The sequence below is a fragment of the Anabas testudineus genome, chromosome 9, assembly GCF_900324465.2.
Source record: "Anabas testudineus chromosome 9, fAnaTes1.2, whole genome shotgun sequence".
NCBI lineage: Eukaryota > Metazoa > Chordata > Actinopteri > Anabantiformes > Anabantidae > Anabas > Anabas testudineus.
Genome location: NC_046618.1, coordinates 17,783,009 through 17,809,912, shown reverse-complemented (window position 1 = coordinate 17,809,912; position 26,904 = coordinate 17,783,009). Strand labels below are relative to the sequence as shown.

General features: G+C 39.9%; 2 protein-coding genes across 3 annotated transcripts; one reads left to right on the top strand and one right to left on the bottom strand.

Moving 5' to 3' along the window:
• Positions 1 to 3,175: 3,175 nt before the first annotated feature.
• On the bottom strand, positions 3,176 to 26,418 carry pi4kab (phosphatidylinositol 4-kinase, catalytic, alpha b). 2 transcript variants are annotated; one of them, XM_026342723.1, is made up of 55 exons: positions 26,235 to 26,418; positions 25,259 to 25,375; positions 24,634 to 24,727; positions 24,224 to 24,312; positions 24,012 to 24,084; positions 23,666 to 23,928; positions 23,422 to 23,488; positions 22,924 to 23,072; positions 22,755 to 22,820; positions 22,556 to 22,652; positions 22,260 to 22,451; positions 22,042 to 22,142; positions 21,804 to 21,933; positions 20,922 to 21,051; positions 20,730 to 20,825; positions 20,425 to 20,608; positions 19,746 to 19,849; positions 19,375 to 19,543; positions 19,238 to 19,288; positions 15,498 to 15,606; positions 14,875 to 15,011; positions 14,639 to 14,772; positions 14,464 to 14,546; positions 14,304 to 14,374; positions 14,044 to 14,168; positions 13,872 to 13,953; positions 13,641 to 13,724; positions 13,330 to 13,419; positions 12,839 to 12,958; positions 12,174 to 12,188; positions 11,940 to 12,032; positions 11,688 to 11,844; positions 11,477 to 11,604; positions 11,204 to 11,362; positions 10,792 to 10,943; positions 10,591 to 10,698; positions 10,365 to 10,492; positions 9,900 to 10,058; positions 9,694 to 9,773; positions 9,396 to 9,595; positions 8,945 to 9,035; positions 8,227 to 8,394; positions 7,928 to 7,981; positions 7,700 to 7,820; positions 7,488 to 7,617; positions 6,252 to 6,395; positions 6,070 to 6,140; positions 5,888 to 5,994; positions 5,638 to 5,742; positions 5,404 to 5,529; positions 5,155 to 5,275; positions 4,734 to 4,893; positions 4,563 to 4,652; positions 4,397 to 4,480; positions 3,176 to 4,305 (listed from the first exon to the last, which is right to left on the bottom strand). In XM_026342723.1, exons 1-55 carry the CDS (start codon positions 26,331 to 26,333, stop codon positions 4,254 to 4,256), a joined length of 6,309 nt encoding a protein of 2,102 aa, XP_026198508.1. In that variant the 5' UTR covers positions 26,334 to 26,418; the 3' UTR covers positions 3,176 to 4,253. The 2 variants fall into 2 exon arrangements, with proteins under 2 accessions (XP_026198508.1, XP_026198509.1); XM_026342724.1 differs by lacking the exon at positions 12,174 to 12,188.
• Positions 15,890 to 18,731, top strand: serpind1 (serpin peptidase inhibitor, clade D (heparin cofactor), member 1). Its single transcript, XM_026342725.1, has 7 exons — positions 15,890 to 15,970; positions 16,113 to 16,377; positions 16,642 to 17,285; positions 17,441 to 17,589; positions 17,735 to 17,859; positions 18,027 to 18,171; positions 18,278 to 18,731. The coding sequence occupies exons 2-7, from the start codon at positions 16,115 to 16,117 to the stop codon at positions 18,467 to 18,469; spliced, it is 1,518 nt and encodes a 505-aa protein (XP_026198510.1). The 5' UTR covers positions 15,890 to 15,970; positions 16,113 to 16,114; the 3' UTR covers positions 18,470 to 18,731.
• Positions 26,419 to 26,904: the final 486 nt, after the last annotated feature.

Sequence of the window (26,904 nt, the reverse complement as noted above, 5' to 3'; positions counted from 1 at the left end):
TCGCAGCCTCTGTTGGTCACGCTGTCCAAACAGATCAAAGGTCACACGATAAGGAGAGGGCGAACACTGGGGCCCATTCAGCACCCTGAACCAATAGCATATAACACGTGGGCAAAGAGAAACTGAGAGAAAACACAGAGAAAAAGGAAAAAAGAGAGAGTTTTGCCCCGAGTCTGTGTCTTGACAAGTCCTCAGAGAGTTCTGGGAAAGTTTTTTCTTTAGGACGGCCACAGAGGAGCTTTAGAAAACATTGATTTGTCATGCTAATACAGCAAATTGTACTGAATACAGTGAAATATATCATTATGATGCATTCAGTCCTACTGTGGGGATGAACAGTAGCTTTGCGCGTCCTCTGTTTGCGTGTGCTTACGTGCGTCAGCACATTTAAACACAGAGTGTTTGTTGCCCACTGGCCTTTAGCTCCCAGGTAAATAGTGAGTTTGTGTCGGTTAAGTCTGTGGCTTCAAACCCTCCCTTAAGTCAGCACACAATCAGATAAGACAACTGATCAACGGTGGCAACACACCACAGGAGAAGGTGATCCTACTGTTGCCCTCCAGCTGTAGCACACAGCCAACACGTGAATTGACACAAGTGAACAAGCATCAGTTTGGGAGAGAATTTCACTGGTTCACCCTCTTACAAGAAACAAACTAATTAACAGTCTGTTTACCGGCTACACCAACTAAAACCAATACAGTCTAACACAACATACTGCTCAGTACTAGTTCAAACAGGTTTAATTTGAATTATACAGAGGTCCACTCCATTCAAATCCACACATTAGACACGTTAGCCATTTTCCACTCTGTGCCTATTTATTAATTACAAGTAGATTTGAATGGGTTGAAAGGTTTGATGTAAAACTAAACAGTGATGTGCAAATTATGTGTGTTTTCATTACACCAGTGATCCGTCATTGGGGGAATTTATGGTGGTCATCAGATTTATTGAATGTCTCAGTGATGTGAAAATAAAAATGGCAGTGGTCACAAGAAGGACAGTGTGACGTCTGTATGGCACTAGTTTCCCTTCTCCCAGGAAAACAAAAAAAAACATCAACAGTGCTGTTTAGGTCACAGCAGCCACTACTCCTGATTAGCTCCAGCATCTCATCAATAGGTCTGACTGTCTGCTGCGGCTGTTGGACAAATAGCCCTTTATACTCAGCTCCCGTCTGTAGAGCCTTAATGACTGGAACAACTCAGAGAAGAGTTCATTATGTTATAGCATGCAGGGCTGGCATGTAGGGCCGTAGCTGTGCCAGTTCAAGAAGCATGATGGTGTCACAAGATGTCCCGCAGTTTAACACATGATGGACGTAAGGAGCTGGGACATGTGTTTGTAGGCAGAGAGAGAGAAAGAGAGATATTACACTTCTCAGATAATGTGGTTTTATATGTGCCATGCATCAGCTAATACGTACAAAACACCTCAGTGCGGTGGATAATTACTCACACGTGTTGACAATTCAAATATCAAGCTCAAGCGCACACACCACCCGAAGACAGATACAGACCTCGCTTTAATAGACACGCACTTCACACTGTCAGCATCTTTGTACTTTCTTTTGTAATTTCTCGTTTGTGAAATGTTTCGTTAAACAAGTAAAATCCTGACTACATTGCACAAGACCCTGAGTGACACCACATTTGCAGCTGGATGCCAACAAAACAGATACATTGCCCAACCTGTTATTCATTATTGGTATCCAACACAAGGCTCAAAGTTACATGAGTCACTTCTTGTCTGTGGATTTGAAACTGTGTGTGAAGCTACAGAGATTATATCTTCAGGACCACAGGGAGTAGCCTTGATTTCATCAAAAATACATCAAGGTGTTTCCCCTCTGGACATCTGTATGTCATAAAATATTAACCAGTAAGTGTATCAGGACATAAAAAAACATCAGCACAATTTTTCTTCAATTACAGTCGTAGGATTTATAATCAAAACTGCTGATACTTCAGCCAAGAGAACTAAAAATAAGCTGTCTTGGGATATCTAGCGCTACTTCCACTCACTCTCCCCAGCTCTGACTCATGGGATGTTTGCGGTTTTCCTCAGCAGAGCCCTGAGGAAAGAGACCAACAGTCCCCCCACCCCCCATATCCCATCAACACACACATACTTTATGTTATATGAAGAACATACAGTAACGTGCAATGCTGCCGGGTGCTGCTATGAGACTGAAGTGAAACCAAGTCTGCCATTGGTAAAACCTTTGGTGCTGGGCTGTGTTTCAGTATTTTTACACCATCAGTGTATTTACCATAACCTGTTTTGCAGCGTAGAGTGCTTCACACTATTGTGTCTCAGGTCAATGCTTCACAGCAGTAGATACAGGCAAACACACGTCAGCCCGCCTGTCAGAAGACAAATTCATCACAAGCACAATCACTTACTGAATCTGTAGATGCTTAAGGCCCACACCAGACCAGAAAATCATTATCTGAAAGGATTTTTTTGAGGCATGTTTAAAGTAATTACTGTAGTATTTTCAAAAACCGTATCCTCAAAACATGAGGCGGTGGTAGCTGATTTGGTTTCACACTAGTGGTACCTTCGAAAATATGTTGTTATCTGCTGCCCTCTGATGGATGTTAAACAAATACAACATGTAGGTACTAAAGAACAACACATTCGTACCATATACAACACAAACTATACATGGAGTATATTACAAGTAGGGGGTATTGTTGCTGTTGTGAAGTATGCATCTCAGATCACTGAGTGAATAAAAACGTGACCACTTCTTACTAATTATGAACTTTTTAGTGGCCCACATTACACTCAAATGTTATTCTGTACTTTTACTAGTCTGTCAACAAAGGACATGAACAAATGATATATACCTTCTCTACTTCTCAATCAACATATTTTTAAATACATTTCACAGTAAAATTCAATCTAAATCATAAACCCAGCTACCGGTTAAACATATAATTTACTTTACCAGTAGTAGTAATGATGTTAATAGCCAGCTACAGGTGGTTGGACCACAGTTCTACTACAAACAACTCAACAGATTTGTCTCTAGCACCCATCGCTAGTGCAGGACACTGCAATACTTAATGGCATCATCTACAGCAGCCCATACTGTAGCTTATTTAGCTGAATATAACTAAAGAACATTTTTGAACCACTGACATTGAGAATAAGAGACAGCATCTTAAAGTTAATAGATCTTTATTTGATTCAATATCTTATGCATTCCCATTCAAAAGGCATGAAGATAGAAAAGGAGACAGAGAATGGGTCATGGGTATAAATATACAAAGAGAGGCAAAGGCTTTACAATCAGTAACATTACATAAAGCATTAAGCTTAACCATACAGACATGTGGCACAGCACTTTGGATTACTAAAATAACTTTCACCAAAAGCTACATTGGACACGAGCTACATGGTAGTTAACACCTAACTTCATGCAACTGCCCAAACTTCTGCTGTGTCTTTCCGTTATTCACAAACAACACAAATTTACGTTCATTATCTTCCCTCCCCCTTTGGCAATGCTGAATTTACAAAACTTAGTCCCAGTGTTTTCCAGAACTTGTGTGCATCATTTCTCAATAATTTTAGTAGTAACTGAAAAAAATAAAAATAAAAATAGAGAGAGAGTCTATACAGTCGGGCCTCACCGTTAAATGCAGGACAAGTACCATAGAACAGAGCGAAGCTCCATTAAAAACATAAACACAGTAGTACCGTCAAGCACAAGATAACAGAATAGGCCACATTGGTCAGAACTGAAACCTTCTTCTTCAGCTACTTCAAGTATCCGATTACATTTCACAATCTGTCTAAATTTACAGCTTTAAGAATCCACATTCACAAATCCACATTATAAACTATTTAAAATTGGCACAAACTCTGATAAAGTATTTACTGGACGTGCAGATTACCAAGAGACTTTCCTTTAAGTGCACAAACGTCAAGATGCTAGTGCAACAGTATATTATTATTTAATAACAACATTCAATTCAAAATAATAAATATGGGAATGTATTAATATAAAGAAAATGTGGTTTGAGAGGGGGAAAAAAGGCAAAACAAACACAAAGGACAACATCCAACAATCAGCAAAAATAGTGAGCGACAATCTTTTAATGGCAAACGTTAACCAAGGCAAACATGCAAAATCACACTCACATACACACATAATGACATTCACACACACACGTACGCACATACACACACACACAGAGTGTACCAGTCAATATATGCACATACTTAGGCACAAACGTTTAGTACGGGATCTGGTTTTGGTAGTACTGGATCATGTCGTAGGTTCTACTCCTGTGAGACAAAAAGGTACAATAACACAACAAATGTAAATTGTATGTGACATATGTAAATGAATAAAGACGAATATGTACACTGTGCTGACCTGTTGCTGAGGAAGCAGTTCTGTATGACTTTGATGATGAAGGCAGCTGCATCTTTCTCGCTCAAACCAGGGTTGAACCGCTGCCTAAAGGTAGTAAAAGATCCCATTTAAACCGCTTATTCGCACGAACACACTCATGCAGACAAATTCATATCATCTGACTCACTTTAATAATTTAATCGTCTGTCCTCTGAAGCACGGGAGGCCAGTATCCAGCATGAGGGTAACTAAGGAAACCACTCCATCCATGTATGGCCTGATTAACCAAAGGTCGTAATGTCAACATGTTAGTCATCTTTACTGTTTCGTGAACAATTGTTCATGTCTACGTGCTCACCTGACGGCCAAGTATCCCCTCACACACATCTCCATGAACCACTTGAAGGGTGTCGCCTCCATCTTTCCACCCATGATCATCACCATCTCGTCGGTTAGCTTGATGTCTGGCTCCCAGCCGAGGTTCCCTCCAGGAGAACTTTCAAACATGAAGCCAAAGTCTGGAAACACAAACACGTTAGCTAAGAACTGATGCTGGAACAATCTACTAATATTTTCTCATAACAGACTTAACAAGAAAAGACCAACCATTTTCCAAAGCTTGTTAGTTTTTCTGTTCCCTTCTATGCAGTAATAAGTTGCTAGACATATTAAACCATTTCTGTGATTTGGGCTACACATTATTAAGTCTGGCACAGGCCTAAATTCACATCACAGCCACGAGTACACCCTTTAATAAATGCACACAATACTGCACACACCGATGTGGATGAGGTGGCCTTGGCTGTCCAGCATGATGTTGCCATTGTGTCTGTCTTTTATCTGCAGCAGGAAGAGCAGCAAGCTGTAAGCTGCCATACTGCGGATGAAGTTGTACCGTGCCTAAAAAGAGAAGTATTGGAAGGAATATTAGTAAATACAGTAAAATAAGAGAATAATGAGAAATATTACAGTTTACAGGGGTAAACTACAGAGGACTGGAAATGCCTGTTCATGATTGTGAGACTTACCTTCTGGAAAGCAAGTGTGGATTCATCTCCATACTGGTTCCTGAAATAGTCGTACATGCCGAAATCTGTCTGACGGCCCAGCTGGTCACGAGACTTGCAGTCTGGGATGCACTCAATTACACCGCACTGTAGTGGAGCGTCAAGTGACGGGAATCATGAGAAGTGGTTTCATTTTGCCATTTCATCGTCTTAGTCAAAAATTTATTTTGAACATTAAACGTGTGAGAAACTTACTCCAGGGGCTGTGGCCACCACCCTGTAAGGAAACACATAGAGATCCAGGCCGACCAGCTGGAAGATGTTCTTAAACAGGCTGATGATCTGAAGAGCCAGCATGTCCTGAGAACACAAAAGACTATCGTGAATGGTAAATAAAATAAATTCTACATATAATAATTAAACTAAGCTAAACTAAGATGTCATGAAATGAATTCAACATAGCAGAGTGGTAAGTAATAAAAGGTGAGATGTGTGAATCAGAGACCTGTCGACAATCGTCTCCCACTTTAAAGATGGCTGCCTGCCAGCAGATTCTCTTGGCCTCCTCTTCATTCTTCGCTTCATCCACAGAGTCTGAGCGAGACTGTAAACCTGTAGTGAAGGTGTCATGACACGTCACATGTCTGCAAAATCTTAGAATAAATCCTACGTTGGGTATGACCGTACCTTCTTTTTCCAGCTCAATGACTCCACATCTCCTAACTTTGAACTTGGCCAGATAAGGAGCTTTAGCAGCACTAAATAAAGACACAAAGGACAGAAATGGGCCTTTGACAAAGTTCAGTGAAGCTTTTCACATTTCATTGTGAATTCTTAATAGAGTGACTGAAGCTGGTTTCGAGGCCCACCTCTGCATGGGGGTCCCAGACTTGTAGTCTATATCCAAAACTATGGCCTCAGGGTTGCTGGGAAGATAACAGCCAGGTTGGACTTTAATCTGTGACATGGCTTCCAGACAGGCCCTCTTCCTCTCCTCCCCTTTAGGAAAGGGTCTGATGATGACAGACAAAAACAACTTGAACAGAGTTTCCACACCTCTTTAAACTTTACTGAGGATAACATGCATGGGCATCTCACTGAATGACTCCAGACCACAAGTGACAGACAGACTCTGCTGTTATTCACAGAGGGGACTCACTGGGGTATAGAGTGGAATCACTCATTACAAATAGTGCTATAATGAGAGCAGAGGGGAATTTTGTCAGCCTCTAGTGATCTGACAAAACACTCAGTAAGAGCCAGCAGTAATGGGACCTGTCAGTAAACTACTCATCAGCTAAAAACAGCGTACAGCGTCTTCCAGACTGGTGCATTAACCAGAGAGACAGTACACCAACCAGTGGCCGTATAAATGAACAACAAGGGAATTTTGGCAAGGCAGAGAAAGGAACAAAGCATCTAGGCTCAGGAGAAAACCTGTTATCACTTCATAAACACCTTAAACATCACCTAGAGAGGAGTGCCACTTAGCATGTGAGATAACCAAATAACACAGAAGTTAAACTTTGTTGCTACTTTGAGGCCTTGAGCAAAGTTCAGTGCATTAGAGACATTTTTCTATGTTTCACAATGTACCTGTCAGTGTTCGACTACATTACATAAAAACTTAGATGAAAACTCAAGAGATACAGAATTTAAAAAAAGAAAAAAATTCAAACTAGAATAAGTGTTATCTGCAAAACGGATGGAGAAAGGTTTTACGTGTCTTGGCTTTTTAAAACAAGCACCCAAAACAGTTCCTATTCTCACCTTGCTTGCCTTGCGTGCTTGTTTCAAACTCTCTTCAGACTGACTGAAGATGGACAAAAGACAAATGCTACTTGAAAGGCTGGAAAGTTGTGGCATCTTTGGAAAAGATACATATACTGGATACTGTGCAAGTACAGTTAACGTGCACCTAAAGAAATTAATATATCATGACATATTTGAATTTACAAAGTTAAACTCGTATATTTCAGATTAATTACATGCAGTGAAAGTGAAATAAACTCAGGTATTACAGCTTGAAGCTCATGAAAATCACAAATCCAGTATCTCAAAACATACACACACACACACATACAAAAAGAAAAATGTGTTCATACTTGATAATGGCTGACACATTGGTTATCTTGTTGAAGAAGTCAAACTCTCTCTGGTAAAAGTCTTTGGCTGGGCCAGACAGAGAGCCGGTGATCTCCTCCACCATCTGTTCCAGCAGTTCACCAATGTCAGCTGCAAACAGAGATAGTTTAATACATGTATATGCTCATGTTATGTTCTGAGCCAGTGAGACATTCAAACAGAGATGTCTTACGGTCTTTTTGGTTTCCCTCCTCATCCAGATATATGTTGGTCTTCATGTTCCAGATGAACTGGTGAGCCAGCAGCTGAGACTTCTGAGCGGCCCACAGGATGTACTCTCTCACATAACCCATCTACACCGAGGTGTGATGATAAGTTAAAGAAGATAAAGAACATTGTTGTTATTTAATCTTACAGGGCTACAATGGATTTGCTGACTTAAAAAAATCTGACATTTTACCTTGTCATAACGAAGTGCCTGGACAATTTGAGGGATGTAGAACAGAATGGCATCCTAGAAAAAGTGTAGAAAGATATAAACAAAATGCCATAACAGTGTCTTTGTATTCAAGTGAAACATATATTATATATACACCATATTTATGTAAACTACTGGCTGCTGAACACATTACTACAATTAACTATTTGATGTGATACTAAATGCTACTTGAGAAAATGTTTTATCACAGTTACAAGAAGAATTCCAACAAAAATGACAACAGTCAATTGTGTATCTGTAGATGGTAAAAATGAGCATACAGGAGGGAAGGAGCGGAGCACTTTGACCCCGTACTGTGCTGTGAGTGGGTGAGGAGGGTACATGGAGGAGAAATAGGATAAGCCAGTCGGGGGATCTGCTGGCGCCCAGCACAGGATATGACTCAGTTCAGGAGAGTCAGCATCAATAGTGTGCCACGTCACCAGGAACTGAAGAAGAACAGAGAAGGGAGGAAGATAATCTGAGAATTATGAAAAACAAATATTTTCATCATTTGTTGGATATATTTTACTGAGTATATCTGATACAGGATTATGACCCCAAGCCTGATGGTGTGTTAACTAGCCTCTAGAGGAACTGTGTTTATTAGTTACTACAGTCACTAATAAACAGCACTGAGATGTCAAGAAACATCATCTGCCTTTGGGGAAAGCCTTGCTCTGCCGGCACTGCTTCTCTAGACAGAGACAACTCTCATTAAGAGTTCAGTCAGGCAGAACTAAATGAGAAAGACTAGAGGAATCGTAAGGGAGAGAGGTTACTTCAATAACACCATGATTTCTCATGTGACAATAGAACAAAACAATAAGTAAAATAAAAAACTTTGTCCTCCTGTTTAACTTTTCTTTTTTGCAGTCGTGAGAACCTCAAAAGTCTACCCTCTACTTTTATAATGACCTGCTCTAAATGTTTCAGAATAAAAGTTCTGAAACATTAAGCCAAAAGCAAAGTTTTTAGTTTCAAGCCAGAGTACCAGACCTTAACTGCTTCGGGCACATCACACACAGCAGCCGGATCCATTCGCACCAGACGAGTAACCTCAGAGACAATAGCCTCTGTGTTTTTAAATCTGAAAAACAAACACAAAACTGAATAAACAAATGCTATAGCTTGCAGGTATGTGTGTTTGAAGTATGACGTGTGCAAGCTGGTGTTCAATCAACAAGATGACTTACTCTATATTACACTCCAATACTAAGCCATTATCTGTATATGAGCCACTTGTTGGCAAACACATATTGTATATCAAGTACTAAATCTTTTGGCAATCAAGCAAATCTGAAACTTTTGAGCTGGAGAGTGTGACTCACCATCTTCACTTACTAGATTGTTTGTGATTCTGTTTATGAAGTTAAGCCAAATTTCCCAAATCTATTACAAAAGAGGTTTTATATTGATATCAAGTAATGTGTATTGTCTCTCTGAGTACCTGGCAGGCAGCTGCAGGGCAAGGTAAGGTGCTATACTCCAAGCCAGGTTCACATTGTCCTTCCACTGTTTTTCCGTTAGACTGATGTATTTGGACCTCCAGTTAGCAATGCTGGTCTCAACAGACAGATCAGTGGAGATAGCAAGCTCCTGAGTGGATAACGGGTTGTACCATATTGTCAGCCGCTCAATCTCACTGGCCTAGAGAGAGACACACAGAGAATGTGACCCATGAGGTGACCATGAGGTTTTTTTTTTTTGTTTTTCATTATCATTAATTGTTAAGAAATGGTAAATACCAGTAAAGCCAGTAGCAGAGTCCTGCGTTTCATGTAGTACTTGTGCAGCTGGGAGCCTCTGTTGCTTTTTTTAGACAGTCCTGGAACAGTTCAGGATCATCAGCAATCATACAAATATTTTAAAATAAATATCTATGTCTGTAAATAGGAAGGTCCACTTTGTACACAAAGTGCGTAGAAATTTATATCTCCTGTAAGTACTTCACCTGATTTCTTTGATAGGGTCGACATCCCAGATGACAGAGGGTACGTGTTGATCCATCCCTGAGCCACCTGCTGCCTCTGACCCACCGCTGCATCAAGACTGCTCCGGCTGTCTGTGACCGCCACTACAGACAGGCTGTTCACTGACATGTCTTGTGGATCTACACAAAGTAAAATATAATTAATCTATCCAACAAATTGAACATTTAAAAAACAAAGACACACACACACCAACCTAATTTAGGAAATGATAATAATTTGGGTGACAGGGCTTTCAGTTTTTAGTGATAAATATATATCAGTTTATATACTTATATAAAACTGCAGATTACAAATGTGTGTATCTGAGTTGATTCTGTTGGTGCAGATCACAGAGGAATTCAGACAGTTAATAATTATAATTCTGAAGAATGAACAATACAGTTCACATTTAGTTGTTATTATTGAAAGTTTTCTCTCTGCTGTACCTGGGGGAACCAGCTGATTGGCAGTCAGATACTTCTTGTCAGATTGCAGACTGGCGTAGAACTTTATCATTATGCTGATGTCTTCTCTGAGCCTCTTATCCGTCTGAGTGGGAAATTTGGGAGCGACGCTACACAAAGACAGAAATAGAAAAAAAAGGCTGTTCACACTGAAATGCAGTTTTCCTTTTTTTTTTAATCGATGAAACTGATTTAATTTTTTTTCTACCTGAAGTAGTCAAAAGCTGTGGAGTAGATCTTCTCTCGAAGCACATTTCTGATGGTGGCATTTGTCACAACATCAGCATGAAGAAGAGTCAGACCCAAAGTCAACAGTCTGAAATAAAGTGAAGACACAACAGCATTCAGAATTCATTCTATGAGATTATGATTGATGATCCATAGATGTTGGAATGATGAGACATGAAACCTGAATCTTGGTCCAATGGCAGCAACATGTCGGTTCAGGCTGCTTTTGGATCCTCCAACACTCAGACAAAGAGATCTCTGCAAAATGGTGGTAAAAATCTCCACCTGGTCAGCACTGCTGTATTTCGCTATCTCAAATCTCTGCACCAAAAACTGGAAGGAGAACAGAAAGAAGAAACTAAGAGATAACATTTTCAAAGCTTTACTCTTAGACTAATAAGTCTACTTCAACTTTGCACTAAAGATATTTGTTTTACATCTGAATATTCTGTATCCTGTTAGTGTAGGCGTGGATGTAACCAAACCATCTGCTCACAAGTTACATGGTTTCTGAATACCAATGTTTTATACAGTAGTAAAACAGTAAGAACAAAAGCTCAAATATGAGCAGTTTATGTCTCAGCGACACTGACCTCTATCCAGAGGAAGTGAGGAATGACATCAGGTGCACAGGGTGCAGGTTGACTCTCCTCTGAGACAGCCAGAGGACCGGCCTCTTCCTTAGCTTCGGAAAACAGACCCATCTTCAGCTCTACTGTCATCTGCCAAGCTCCTGCCATCTCGCGCATGAACTATACAGACGGAAAAGAGAAGAACTAATCCATTAGTCAATAAGTCTTTTTTAACCATGATACATTTTTTCATTTGACAAATATGGTTTTATGAGAAGTGATAAGGAAACATACTGGCACTTCCACCCCGTTGTGTGCAGCCAGGAGCCATTCCCAGCAGGCAATAGCAGTTTCCATGCCATGTTCTGTAAACATCTTCAGAGGAGACCAACACAGATGGTGCAGAAGGAGAGGATCGCAGTCTAAATGAAAAAAACTTGTGCTATAAGTCACTGTTGCAGAAATAGAACCAATACACAAAATCAAATGAGGAAGAGCTGTTTACTTTTAGTGGTAATAAGCAGGGCTGCCGTTTTGAACATAGACTGGGTGAAGGCCTCTGGATCTTTTCTGTCTAAAGCGCTGGTCATCTGATGAATCATCAGCCTGCTGAGGTCTGACTGGCTGTGAGTTGCCTCTGAGAACTGGATCATACCAGCCACCTTGACACCATATAAACAGACAGTCAGGAATGATGCTGGAAGCAGAAAGCCTACGAAAGTCATATCATTTTTATATTTAGAACATTAAGACTCACCTCTCCTGTGTAGCGGTTTCGCAAGTTGAGTGAGGCCATGAAGTTGGAGTAGTCCTTCTTCACACATGCTGGTCTCTCCGTCAGCTGAGTGGTCTAGTAAAAACAGTTTCGGGGGCCAGTTAAGGTGACACAATCACAAGCTAGGAAAGTAAGTGGCTGTACTGAAACACTTCTGGATATCTTGACGGCGTAATGCCTTAGCCCTGTGTCTCTGTATTTAATGTTCAGACCAACCTGAGAGAAAGCAGCCTATGGTTGGCCACATGGTGGAGGACAGCACCAGCATAACCAGTTAGCCAAATGGACAACCAACCCACCCGTCCATTGCAGGTAAGTAACCAGGTAATCAGCAAATCCGTAAACCAGCCAAGCAACCACGTAGGTAGTTCGGTGCAGTTTAATAAAGACAAAATACAACAAATGAAGCAAATAAAAAGACAGATATAGCAGAATGCAGGCCCAAGTGCACATAGGAAATGCATAGCAAGCAAAAAAATGACACATGGACTACTGAGCATGCACACATGGACATACAGCACTGTAAACAACTGGTCACAAGGTTTACAGCGCTACAGGACAGTACAATAAAACACGTATGTGCACAATGAAGACAACACACTTAACACTTCAGTGTTAAAAAAAAAAAAAAAGACAAAACAACAAAATGACACATTTGCTCAGTTAAAAAAGCAATTAATACTGGACAAATGTTATTAAGCTTCCACTAAACACATCTGTGAGGACAATGCTAGGTGCATAATTTTAGTTCCCAATGCAGTATGCTACAAAAGTGCTGCATGTCTGAGACATCCTGGAATAACAGACAATAACTGTGGTGATTCGAAAGAGTGTGTGTGCAAGCCTGCACGGATGCTCGTGTGTGTGTGTTTGTGACTCACGCCTAGGGTAGTGCTCTGTCTGTTGTACCCTGCAAAGTGCAGTATGCTCTCTGTGGCCATGGCAAGGCCAGTGTGCTGGGACAGTCCTGACACCCAGTTCTGATGCTTGTTCAGGTATTCCTGCATCATACATGACATTCAGAAACAAATATGAACAGTCAGATAGGAAAATATGGAGAAAATAAAAAACAGAGAAGACAATTGCTGACAAAAATGCTGAATAAAGAGAAAATATACAATGGTTTCCTTTTAAAACATTACACTTTACACTTCACAATGACCTTTGTAGAGATCTTCAGAATATTGTAGCCAATATAGTGTTGCTAAAACTAGAATATTTCAACTTTAAAAAACATACTCACTGACTTTTGTAAATACATTTTCAGTACAATCTACATTTGTTAGTTTTTTTTAATTAAGAGGAAACACTAGCTATAATAAAATGCAGCAGCTGGATTAAAACTGTGTTAGCTAAAGCGAAAGAGACTGACCTGTAGATGGGACTTTGTGACAGAAGGAGCCCATTTCATTGCCTCTTTCAGGATCTCTCCACAGCGAGCAGCAAAGTCCTTTACAATGCTCTAAGATGAGATGAGGAAGTAAGGATATATTTTAACTTCAATTAACCCTGTAACACTTACATTTGTATTAAATTATATACTATAAAAGCCCAAATGTAGCCATGTGCTACACATTTCAATTTATCTTTAATTGTTGTCAATGTCACAAAGGTTTACTGCCATGTTTAAAACCAATACTATGCTGCCCTCTTGTGGTCAGTAGTGTAAAAGTCTAAACTCACCTCTCGAGCTTCGTATGTGTCAGGAACAGTGATCCTGTAGGGAGTGTCTGGGATGTCATAGTATGGTTGATCCTTGTGAATGTCCTGAATAAACAGAGAAGAAATATCGATGTTAACTACAGAGATCATCTGCATTACTTCATTTGCTTTGATGTTGATGTTCTTTTTCATTATGGGGAATCAAACCAGCAACCTGGCACTGTGTTAAACCAGCCTTCCCCTGAAACTTACAGCACTCAGTGACAGCGAGAGCGTCTGCAGAATATCTAACATGGTCTTCAGCACGCGGCCGCTCCAAAGCAGATGTGGGAATCTGGTTAGGGCAAACGAATACAGCAACTAGATTTTGAAAGTGGTGTGAAAAAATGAAGACGGAAAATGTAATTGAGTGATTGCTACTCACGTCTCGGCCAAACCAGAGAGGTATTTGTCTGCCACTCTGCGGATCCTCTTGTGGGTGTGATTAAAGTTGATCAGCAAGAACTGTGCATGTCGCTCCAATTCCTCCTCATGCTCTTTGGTCTTTGGCTAAAAACATGAGACATAGACTCTGATTTGTATTCACTGGTAATAAAGAATCAATTGCATTATCAATAAAATACCTAGACACTTAACATATTGCTTGCTATTGTTCAAAATATTAACAGAAATCATGCTAACTACCTTCTCAGCCATCATCTGCAGGAAAACGTCAAACACCTTGTCAGCAACACAAATGATGCATTGCATCATGCCTGCAAAGATAAAAAAAAAGTTAATTTAAGAAAATGAATTACACCGATTTAAGGAAATCAAAGCCGGAGATGAACAAAAAAACTCTCACCAGATTTGTCTTTCTGAATGGCTTTGTCTTCAAAATATCGAAACATAACTTGGAACCTGTCTGGATCATTGGATCGCAGCATCCTGAAAGAGTGCAAGTCAAAGTACGATGTGATCTCACTATATTAAGAAAAAACGATAAGAAATCTCAGCAGGATGAATGAAATGGAGCGAACCTCATGTATTCTAATCTGTAGACTGAGAGCAGGTATGTGGACATGGCAAAGTCTAGCTTGTTAATGAGGGCAGATCCTTCAGGAGATGGGTCGAGGAGATTGCTGATGGTTGCTCGCAGCTCACTCAACTCAGCCTGGAGGAGAGACGTTTGCAATCAAAAGACTGATACTGATACTATTAGAATTTTTAATTCTAATAAGTCAATCTTAATGTGGGAAAAATGTCTAGACTGTACCGGTGTTACTGTGTCATTTTTCAGCGCGGAGTTGTACTGCAGTTCAGAGCGAAGAGGTTCTCCACTGGGGAAGGTGAGAAGAGGAGACTTGGTGGCAATCTCGCACACACCCTCGTACCACTCCTCTGGCCAAAGCCCTAATTAGACAAATCATACATAAGAAAATTTAGCGATCTATGTAACTGTGACGAGTCTAATGTAAAGTCTCTAATTTTAAATTTAAATTAAAAAAAAATTATATAAGTCTATTACCCAATTGTGTGAAACAGATCTTAATAATTACTTCATCACATTATGCCATCGTTTCTGACTCTGAGAATCAGATGTATGACCTGTGTATGAATGCAGTGAACAGTGTGTTCGTGCAGTCTTTTGAAACATCACACACGTCACAGCAGAGTTTCAAAACATCAACCCTTAACATGCAAGAGATCCTGTGATTTGGGAAAGTTGTTGGCCAATAAAACAAAATAAAATCAAGTAAATATTCCTTTAAATACCAACTCCCACTCAATTTATGTTAAATGATTATGACATACTTCCTCGATCCTCTTGGGAAAAAAATAATTTATATGTTTCTGCTAAACATGTAGCTTACTGAAATCAGTGCACGCCTTGCTCACCTGATCCTTCCACAGCAAAACCCATCACAACAGAGTACAACCAGAAGTCCCTGAACAGTTTCTGGAGACGAGGCTTGGCCTCTTTGATTGGCGGAAGTCGTCTGGTCAACTGTGAGTTAAAAAAAATATGGACAAGGGTGAAAAAAGCGGGTGAAAGGAAAGATAAAGTCCTTCCCACAAACAATCTACACACTGATAAAATAAAGACATAATAAGACGTCTAAAGAAACAACTGCAAAACATCTCTTACCAGAACTCCGCCTTGTAAAAGCTTATTAATATGAACTATTCCTAACAGATAAGCTGAATTGTGAAGAGTTAAAGATTTTAGTCAATCACAGCACTTTTTGGTTTGTTTGATCTAGTCTATTTGTTCAGGAGGAGCTCACATCAAAGTTCAGTTTTGTATTCTATTCTTTGCTCACAGAAGCAAACAGAAGCAACACAGAACTTCCCACCAGCACACAGTAACGGTAGGACGTTTTACAGACTATGACTGCTATTTACATTTAAAATCTTTTTCATGTTAGCCAGTACTTCAAGCTAATTTACTACATGTTGATCAGATCATTAATGAAGCCAAACTATGTGTCCGTTCTCTCTGTCCATTCCCAGCCATGTGGGTGATCACAGTCCTCTCTGTGGTCTGTCTGCTGGTCAGTCCCTCCCTGGCTGGGATCAAAGACATCAGCTCTCACTTTGCTGATCCTAAACCAGACCCAAGAGGCTTTGAACCAGATGGGGCAGTGGACATACAGGCCCTTCCCTTGGAGTTTCACAAAGAAAACACTGTCACTAACGACCTAGTTTTTGATGGTTTTGAGGATGAAGATTATATTGATTTTGATAAGATCATAGCTGCAGGCAGCGATGACTACATGTAGGTTTTAAAGGTTTTATCTTAACTTGCAGATCATATCAAAAATCTAATGTTGAGAAACAAACTTTAAATGTAAAGTTGGTGATATCTGACGTGTGTATCTTAGTGTACTTAGTACACTACTTAGTGTATACTTCCTATATACAGTATAGAACACATGTGCACACTTTAATGGGCTAAGTAAAGTGTAAAACCAAACTAAATACCAAAACAAACTCAGAGTGATATTCAATGGTTGGATGACTAAATTATCATGTTTTTCAGAGAAGGGGATGCAATCGATGAGATTGCCACACCAGCCCCAGACATTGACATCTTTGCTGAGCCCTCTGACCCAAAGATTCGTCGTGCCAGACTCCTACAGCTGTTCCAGGGTCGGTCCCGCCTTGAACGCCTCAACATCATCAATGCACGCTTTGGTTTTAATCTCTATCGAAGTCTTCGTAACCATGTAAACCAGAGTGACAACATCCTGGTAGCACCTGCGGGGATCTCCATTGCTATGGGGATGATGTCTTTAGGGGCAGGACTAGGAACCCATGATCAGATCTACAAAGTTCTGGGATTCGCTGATTTTGTCAATACCAGCCATCACTACGACAACACAACAGTTCACAAGCTCTTCAGGAAGCTGACGCACAGGCTCTTCAGGAGGAACTTTGGTTACACGTTACGCTCTGTAAACGACGTCTACGTAAAGAAGGACATCTCTGTAAAAGATGGTTTCCGTGCAGAGACAAAGGCTTATTACTTTGCAGAACCGCAGTCGGTGGACTTCAGGGACCCCGCCTTTCTTGACAAAGCTAACCGTCGCATCCAAAAGCTCACCAAAGGGTTGATCAGGGAACCTCTCAAGAGTGTGGACCCAAATATGGTGCTGATGCTACTCAACTATCTGTATTTCAAAGGTCAGTGAAATTAATAGCACACAGTTCTCCACCTACTTCCAAATAAATTCAGCAAAAGTAAAATCACATCACACCTGTCTGCTTTGCTTGGCTGGTTTGGTTTGAATACCAAAGTAAACATGTGACTCTGTGACCTTATTTATTTGTACAAACAGGTACATGGGAACAAAAGTTCCCCAAAGAAATGACTCACTATCGCAACTTCAGAGTTAACGAAAAGACAAGTGTGCGTGTACCAATGATGACCAACAAGGGGAACTACTTGGCTGCTGCCGACCACGAACTGGAGTGTGACATCCTACAGGTTGGTGGTCTCACAATCATTCAAAATTTTGACTAGGTCCCTGCAGAGTGGCAAGCTTTTCAGCAGGAAAAACATGCGCACTGATCCACAAAAACGTTAAGTGACTTGTGCAGCAATTATGCAATCTTTTTTTAATTATTTTCAGCTCCCATACAGAGGAAACATCAGCATGCTCATTGCCTTGCCTAGGAAGATCACTGGTATGAGGACTTTGGAGCAGGACATCTCCCCCACCGTTGTCAACAAGTGGCTCAAAAACATGACAAACAGGTCAGCAGCGTTCTCCCAACATGAATCAATAGCTGAAATAGTAACACTGTAAATGATAATTTTCCAGTGGTAGAATGTATACTTATTAGCTTAAGGGAAGAATCCTGAAAATGTGCAGACATAGAGATATAGTGCAGTTTTAAAAAAGAAACTGTGCCTTTCTTCAGGACTCGTGAGGTTGTGTTACCTCGCTTTAAACTGGAGCAGAACTATGACTTGATTGGAAATTTGAAGGAGATGGGCCTCACTAACTTGTTTCAGGACAGTGGAGATTTCAGTGCAATGACCTCTGAAAAGGTTGCTATGAACTGGGTGAGTAACATCAATTCAGCCATGATTCTACAGAAAAGGCACCTTCAATTAATAATAGCTACTAATTACTTCAAAATAATGGACACTTTCTCATTTCTCTCTGCAGCTGAAGCACCAAGGAACCATCACTGTGAATGAAGAGGGGACAGAAGCTGCTGCTCTGACCCAGGTGGGCTTCATGCCCCTATCATCTCAGATCCGTTTCACTGTGGACCATCCTTTCCTCTTCCTCATCTACGAGCACCGCACAGACTGCCTCGTGTTCATGGGCCGAGTGGTCAACCCATCACAGAGCTAAACTTCAAAGAAAAGTCCTGCTAGACACCTAAACTACTACAGATTTATGTTTGTTCCAACTTCCAACTTGGTTTTAATTAACCTCAGAAGCATTACTGATTTTAATACCTGATATTTTTATAATAGTCTATCATTACAGTATGTAAATGTGACATCAAATAATGAGTCTTTAAGTGTGTAGCCAGACTGTTTAAACTTCTCCTTCATATTGCTCGAACTGCTGAGTCTACCTAAGTGCCTCAATAAAGGCCTGTTATCTGACTGTTAATGTTTTATTCTTTGCAAGAAGCTTGATGGAGAAGGGTGTTTTAAAAAAAATGACACTGGATAACTGTCATTACCCTCCTACTGTAATAGCTGCAGAAAAACTACAGATACATACAATATTCTGCAAATAAAACTTTAACTCCTTACAACATTACTTTCTATGGGGGGAATTCTTTAATGAAGAAAAATGTTACCTTAAATTCATAATTTATATAACATTGACTTAAAATGTATCTTTTAAGAAAAACTAGACTGTAAAAATGCAAAAAAAAAAAAACATGAACTGGTGACACAGACGTTCCTGCTGCAGCTCACAGAGTAAATATTTGTTCACAGAGTTAAAAGCTAACTAACAGCTTGGATTCATCTCTAACTCAACCCCTCGAGTACAGTATTTGGGCATGCTCTATTTGGTCTATCTCACACACAATATTACAAAAAATAAATGTGAATCGTCTCTTACTGGGAGACACTTTAGACAGGTGTTATATGTAGCACTCACCACAGCAATCACTGGAATAAGGACTCCAAGATTACCAGCACTACTTGATGCCTACAGAGGATAAAGAGCCATTACAAATTTATCAACATGGATGTTTTTCAATTTCCTATTGTGCTCAGTTGCTTCTGCCTACGTACTTTCAGCGCTGGTCCCTTGTCTGAGGCCCTCTCACTGGCTCGCTTTCCTTCCAGGCCAAGTTGAACAAACAGTTCCAAAAGGTTCACCATTAGTTCATCCACCAGCTGCTCCCCCTGCAGGTTGGCGGCAATGTTGGCCAGAGCATTGATCACTGCTAGAGAGCAGTGCCTTGGATAGAAACAGAGCACAGATGGAGAGAACAATCACAGTTACTCCAAATGTTGACAACACTAACAAGACTGTACATTTCATTCTTACTCCACTTTACTGAGAAAGAGCAGCAATTATTAAGCTCGTCCCAGTTAAGTCATTGCTCCCTTCTGCAATGGGTAATTCTGGGAATACGAATAGGTTAAGAGCAAATGCTGACCTGTAGCCATGATCTCTGTAGTCTTTGGTAGCTGAATAAACCACCGAACTGGCCTTCACACTGATCTGCTGGAACAGGTTCCACACCTCCTGATAGATGTATTGCTGCAGGACAGATAGAGAGTAACAAGATGTAACAAGCAGTAAGACTCTGCAGTCACTAATAAAAAATGTTGCTTCTATACATGTTATGATAAGTAAGTGCGAAACATCGATATCTGGCTTGAGCAAACCACATTTGTAAGTGATCTGTATCTGCTACATAAGGTCAGATCCATTTCTAGTCCTGTTAATTGTGGTCTTTAACACTAGGTGTCCTAGATGTCAGATTCACCCCATTACAGTGCAATAGTGCATCAAATGGAAAACTGGAACATATTATTAATGGACAGTATAATGAGCAAGTAAACAGTAGCCAGTAATTACAGCATGTCAGTCCCTCAGGATTAAGGAAACAGGGTTACTTGTGTTCAGTAAAAGTAAAAGCTCACTCTAATATCACAGATGTTTGAACAATCACAGATAATCACATATCAATCAAATAAATCTGCATTCCTTCTCCCACTATACATATTTTTATCTTTTTTCATACTTCCCCCTTCTAATTTAGGTACTTCCTAATATCCCTTTCAGCCATAAATACATCTAATAAAGGAGAATTACTGTGATTTTGTATTTACATTTCCTGTGATGACCATGCAGCCAAGCTGGTCAATGATGAGTACATCCAGCTGTGATGGAGGCTGGCAGAACTTCTGTTGAAGGATTTGTAGGATGTGCTCCATGACTTTGGGAGTGTCTCTCAAAGCCACTGCAATGTGGCCCAGTGCTCGTATGGTGTGATCTGGGATTAAATGGGCATCCCTGGCAGAAAGACAAACTGTATTTTTAGACTGGCTGCTTATTAGTGTCAATGCCTTGAAAATATTCCAGGCGACAACAAAGCACAAAGCAGCTTTTTTCCCAAAATTAAAATGTTGCTCACTTGTCATTCTCCTGTGAAATGTAAAGACGGTTGGACAGACTGGCCAGAAAGGCCTCAACTATCACATGGTCCATCGTCAGACCAGCTTTCAGACATCTGAAAGACAAGAAACACGCACACAGATTTAAAATTGAATATTAAAAATCCATTAAAATATTTTCTACACAGTTCTGTGATGTGTTTGTGTCTGACCTGCAGATGTTGTCAATGGAAATGTCTCTGAGCTGTTCGTACATGGATGGCTGGTCTTTCCTGTTTGACAAGACGTTGAAGGTGGACTGAGAATGTTCATTGGTCACATTTATCCTAATTTCTCCAGTGCCTTAAAGAAGAGTGATAACATCCCAAAGATATAAACATTAACACAAAGACAGCGCAAAACTATTCATTTTAATATCATTCCATTATAATTTAAGAGATTACAGGTCCTGTACAAAAAAGAAAAGGGCAACATGACGTAGAATCTGAAGAGCGTGTTATGTTTTATAATTTAAAAACTAAACAGTTGATCTATGAAAAAGCAGCGCTGTGTGGAGGACAACACAGGAAAATCAGTAACCCGAATTGCATCTCTAATTGTCTGTATCTGCTGCTGCTTGTCAATGAACAATTTGTTCAGATCGTCAGAGCTGTCTGTGACAATGACACTGTCACTGATGTATACCAGTCACCGTATCATCAGCCACAGAGCTCTTTTGCTATTTACTGTTGGAGCAAATCATTGTTAAGCTCCTTCTGGATGTATTGTAAATAATTTTTGTAAATGTCCCATTGTCACATGCATGTTTTTTGTTTATGTGCTGAAATACTTAATTTGATCAGTTAAATATTACATTTCAAAATTATTTCAAAATCCATTGTCAGTTTAAACGAAAATCCCTTTCAATTGTCAACACTTTTTCTATGCAGCAATTTAAACTCTTTATTTCAATCATCACTAGTTTACAAAATAACCTGAAGAACGATATCTGTATTATGAGCCACGATATGTTTCGGAACAAAAATCAAGCATGCTTATAAATATGAGACTACTAGTCAGTCCAGAGCTAAGTTTATCTAACAGTTTATCTGTACCTGTGCTGTACTGGCTGTGATACTTGTAGAGTTTTATAAGAACAGGAGAGGGAACCACCAGGAAATCCCTGAGAGACGTTGTGGCAGAGTGAGCAACTACTGGAAACCTCTCACACAGACGGCCCAGGCCCTAAAAAAGTGGAAATGACAATCAAATTAGTGTAATAATAGAAATGATGACATAGCTCTTTGTCGGCTTCATGTTTATATGATCTAGTACTTTCTGTAACTATTATACCTGCAGGCAACAGATGAGCAGTGGCATATGAGCAATGATGACTTTGCTAGAGGTTTTTGACTGAAGCTTCTCTGAGAGTTTGGTGCACAAATTCTCAGCTCCTGACAAAACACAGCAAGGAAACGTTGCATAACCAATACAAACAAACGCATCCAGTATCCCTCTGATTCTGACATGTGATCACCGTGCTCTACTCACTGTTGGCTATGATTGATTACCTTGCTCATCTTTGACAGCCCACACCATGAGGTCCACACAGGCAGCGTTGGCTTGGCAACGAAGCTTGAGGGGGCTCTGTTCACCCGGCAACCCACCCGTGTCATGAAGTACCCGCTGCAGCTCTGATTGACTGCTGCTGAACTGTTCAAGTACAAAGTCGTGCACTTCCCGAACAAATGCTGGCTGCAACGCTGAGGAACACAAAGAAGAGTATAAGTAATAGAGTAGAAAACTTTAACAAAACAGTTTATTTATATGCACTACAATAGGTAAGGTACTAACTAGGATGCCTTACCTTTCATGTAGTACAGTGTGTCCCGCAGCATTTTGAACACGCACACATAGAGAGGGTCACTGAAGGTTTTGTAATAGACGTTGATTCCAGGGTTAGTCTTAACAAAGAGAAAAGACAGTAACAGAAAAGATTATTTAAATGATAAGAGCATAAATATTACTTTACAATTTGTTTGTACATACAATGGTTATACAGTTACCTCTATAACTTCCGTCATAGTGGCATCCAGAGTTTTCAAAAAAGACTCAGAAACAAACTTCTTCACCTGTAATTTGAAAAATGCACAATCAACAATAAAGCTGCAATATACAGCAAGGGAGACTACAGAAGCAGTGTCTTGGTAAACTAATCTGAGAAGGTTTCTGTACCATGACAAGGAGCTGTCTGAGCAAATCAACAGTCACTTCCACCTCGTGCTCTCCTGCATCCATGAATAAAGGAGACATTGAGAAACTGGAGCTGACTGTGGCGAAATAGTAGTCAGGGTCTACTGTGCTGCTGTCTGGGAGATATGCAGCTGAAATGAAAGGGAGGACAAGGACATTATAAAAATATATCACAGATTCTTCCGAATGCTGCTGTTGTTGCAATATACTTTGCTCTCAATCAGGAAATTAATATACATCTGTATAATGAATTTCTTCTGATGGATTCCTATTCACCAGTACAGATTAGTGACTTAAGTGAATTTTCCATTCTGAGACAAACAACTGATTAATGTTTTGTGAAATATGATTTTGTGTTGACATCAATTGAAACTGGAGCTGAAATATCACAATCAGATGTCAGTTTAACAACAAGTTGACTAAACCACCAGTATGATCCTGAATAACCAGCAGGACAGCGTGTGGTTCTTCAGTTTTTACCTTCAAAGTAATGTGGTCCAGGGGTTGTAGGAGAGCAGGGTGAGTGGCCTCCAGTGTCCGTACAAACCTATGAGACAGCACATTAAAGTACATTTCTTTAACCACCTATCAAAAAAATAAAGTCATCAACAACTATTTACATAAATACAAATACAGTAACAGTATAAAAGTTAAATAATAAATGTGTCCTGAACACACAAAACATTTCTTGAAATCAACCAGCTCAATCGCAACTTCCACACACTTGTGCAGAGGAATCCAGGTTGGTCCCAGTGCGTCTTCGCAGAGTGTCACTCTGACAAACTGTGAGAAGTGAGGATGGAAGAATAGAACGAAAGTCATTGAAGGATCTGCGTCGCACTCCCTCTGTTTCCTCTGTGACACGACGGGCCTGGGGCGAATCTTTGGGGAACAACTTGGACAACAGGGCCTCATCTGTGTTGCTGTAGCGGCCAAATGCTCGAGTCATGCCGAGCAGGCTGGGAACAATATGCCTACACAGGTACACTGCCGAGAAGAGAGTACATCGTTCGTTTGTTTTTTCATTTTGAAGAACAAATTTTTGTGTGAGTTTGCTTGTGTGTATATACCTTTGTCGTGATTATCAGGTGTTTGGCACATGTCCTGTAGTGCTTGCATAACTTCCATGATAGTGTTCATGATCTAAAGGGGAAACAGCAAAAACACTAACTTCAATGCAAGGCACTCTAGCCACAGATACATATATATATATATATATATATATATATATATATATATATATATATATATATATATATATATATATTATCACCAGCCTCACCTCTTGTCGGGAGTCTGGATCCCTCTGAGCCACATCTGACAAAAGAGTCACTAAACAGAAGCTGAAGTTTTCTGCAACTGGAAGAAATTCTAAAGCGCAGAAAAGGAAGATAAATAAATAAATATGTACACATAAATAAAAGAATGACATCAGGACAAATCAAAAATGACAAGGTAACTAAACATATAATACTGTACAACAGAGGACTGACTAGAAGGACGAATACATTTGCGGTACATAGTCACAAAGCCATATCTGACCAAAATAAATTTTCTCCTAATAACTGGGAAGTGGAGATAACATTAACAATAAATAGGAATGACTACACATATCACTTAATGTACCATTAGAGCAAGTAAATAGAGGCCATTGTAAAACAAAAGGCCTCACGGTAAGAGGATTGTTCTTACCCTTTCCTTTCTTTCCCAAGCTCTCTTCGATCCATTGGACCCGTGGCAGCCCTCTTAATAGGCTCAGCAAGTAAGAAACAAGCATGTCTTTGTGCTGCCAGAATAAAGCAAATCATTACACACCACAAACAATTGTACTTGTTAACACAGAGCAGTGCTTTTGTTTGCCTCCTGTAACCAGCACCGATAAATGCTAAATATTAGGTGTTGCTAATTGTGATACAGAAACAAATCTAAGTCACAGAAAATCTAGTAAAAATTGCTTTCACACTGAGAAGTGATGCTACCATCTTTAAATAATCAGACAGCACAGAGGCTTTCTACACGTTCCCGCAGTGTGATTAGGTTAAAGGCTTACATGTCTAATTGCCAGCTCAGTCAGATTACAGGAATAATTATGTGGATATACAGGGTGGTAACCATGATGAGTAATAGTGCTAATGTAATAATACTAATAGATATATCATCCCAAATCATCCCTATGCAAAAAACAAACCAAACTGTGTAATGTCTACATCTTAAATCCACCAAATTATCTATTAACTGCTGCGACAGACAGCAGTTTAACAGTTCATGTTAAATTGGTGATAAAATGCACCCACTGTGTTAAAAGACCAGAACCCACCTGTAAGCCAGATTCCACCAGAAACACGGCCAAAGCAATAACAGCATCTCTGCGACGCACATCTAAAGTGAAGATACCACGAACCTCCTGTGGACACATCCATTGTAGCTTCTGGACCTGAAAGACCACAAAGAGATAAATTATTCTAATCAAGTGTAGCTGCACAATTGGTGCAGCACATACGTTTATTTATTTAGTTTTTCATTGTATTTATATACTACTGTACAGTTGTCAGTTAGTTTGGACACTTGTGGTTTAATACAGAGATATTTTTGCACTAGTCTTCATTCTGTTCCTATGTTATCTGTCTATTTTGATCCTGAGGATCAATAAATAGCACTGTGTGTTGCCATCAAGGCGGGACCCATGAGCTATTATGTTGTAATCCAACATAATGATCCTACAATGATATTATTAGTAGTACAATATTTATGACAAAGAGTAGTGAAACAAAGTCACGAAACTAGTTAAACCACCAGAAACCACTGAATGTGAACACTGCATAATCAATACTGGATCAATAATAAGTGACGGTATGTTGATAACTTTATTTTATTTTATTCCACCTAATTTCAATAGTACTTTAAACCCGGTCATCATTGCAACAGGTTAGTAAATGTCTCTCTAATGCTGATGTTCTCTGTATAAACCTGTTTGACTGCAGTGCTGATCAAGCCTGACTACTCTGATGCGGTAACTTAAAAAGCAGAGACGCCACTTTCTCCTGTCACTGGAGAAAAAAAAAAAACACTGTCGAGAAGCTCAGGTCATGATGATATCTACAAAGATACACACACACACACACACACACACACACACACACACCTGTCAAATGTTAGCTTGGCTGTCACGTCAGTGATCAAAAGCCACAGCCTGTGCGGAAACGGAGCTACACCCTGAACAACCCTGTTGCTTTTCGTTACTAACGTTAGCTGTTTACAACAAATGGGTCTCACTCGGGTTTCTGCCTTCTCACCTTTTCCACTGGTGCGGGACGGTGGGCAGCCAAAGAGCGGGCCAGCGACAGCACTGTGTTGAAGTAGAAGCCCCTCGTACCACCTCCCATTACAGACATGTTTACTTCTACATGAACGCAGCGAAATACGGCGAGGAAACAGCCGAGCAGCAGCTGGCGCTGGCAGAGCCGCAGTACGGCAACACGGTCGGGACAATCCAGAGAGCGCTTCCAGCAGCTTGGTAACTGACCATGTAAATAATATTGTACGACACAAATGTAAACAATAGATGTGTGATTTAGTGTCACAGTTTTAATTCTTTACAATCAACAACATTTTTTTGCAACTTTGTTTTTATTTCTTAGTGCAAAACCTATACTTCAAACATTTAAAATTGTGATTAATAGTTAATATTAATATTGTAATTAATAGACTTCTCTTCCGGGTGGAAGACTTACACAATGGACACAACTTCGCTTTCTAACTGAAATATTACATTAGTATTTTTTAAGTATCCTTAAAGGTTTTAAATCGAATTTATCTTTTAAAATATTAATGAAAATGAAGATCACTTTTGTAATCCAGATGGATTATCTTTGTGTTTACTTCCATATTTTTCTTGGAAGTGCAGAGTTTTATCAACAGGAAATGGGAAATTAAGTGTAGCTCGACGTATTTATGATTAGTGGG

Excerpts from the sequence above, each read along its gene's own strand:
- serpind1 (XM_026342725.1), top strand. The coding sequence starts at position 16,115 with ATGTGGGTGATCACAGTCCTCTCTGTGGTCTGTCTGCTGGTCAGTCCC. Across the intron at positions 16,378-16,641 it reads GCAGGCAGCGATGACTACAT|AGAAGGGGATGCAATCGATG; the intron begins GTAGGTTTTAAA and ends CATGTTTTTCAG. Across the intron at positions 17,860-18,026 it reads CTCAAAAACATGACAAACAG|GACTCGTGAGGTTGTGTTAC; the intron begins GTCAGCAGCGTT and ends GCCTTTCTTCAG.
- pi4kab (XM_026342723.1), bottom strand. The coding sequence starts at position 26,333 with ATGTCTGTAATGGGAGGTGGTACGAGGGGCTTCTACTTCAACACAGTG. Across the intron at positions 10,059-10,364 it reads CAATCAGCTGGTTCCCCCAG|ATCCACAAGACATGTCAGTG; the intron begins GTACAGCAGAGA and ends TACTTTGTGTAG. Across the intron at positions 5,743-5,887 it reads TGGGAGACGATTGTCGACAG|GACATGCTGGCTCTTCAGAT; the intron begins GTCTCTGATTCA and ends TTGTGTTCTCAG.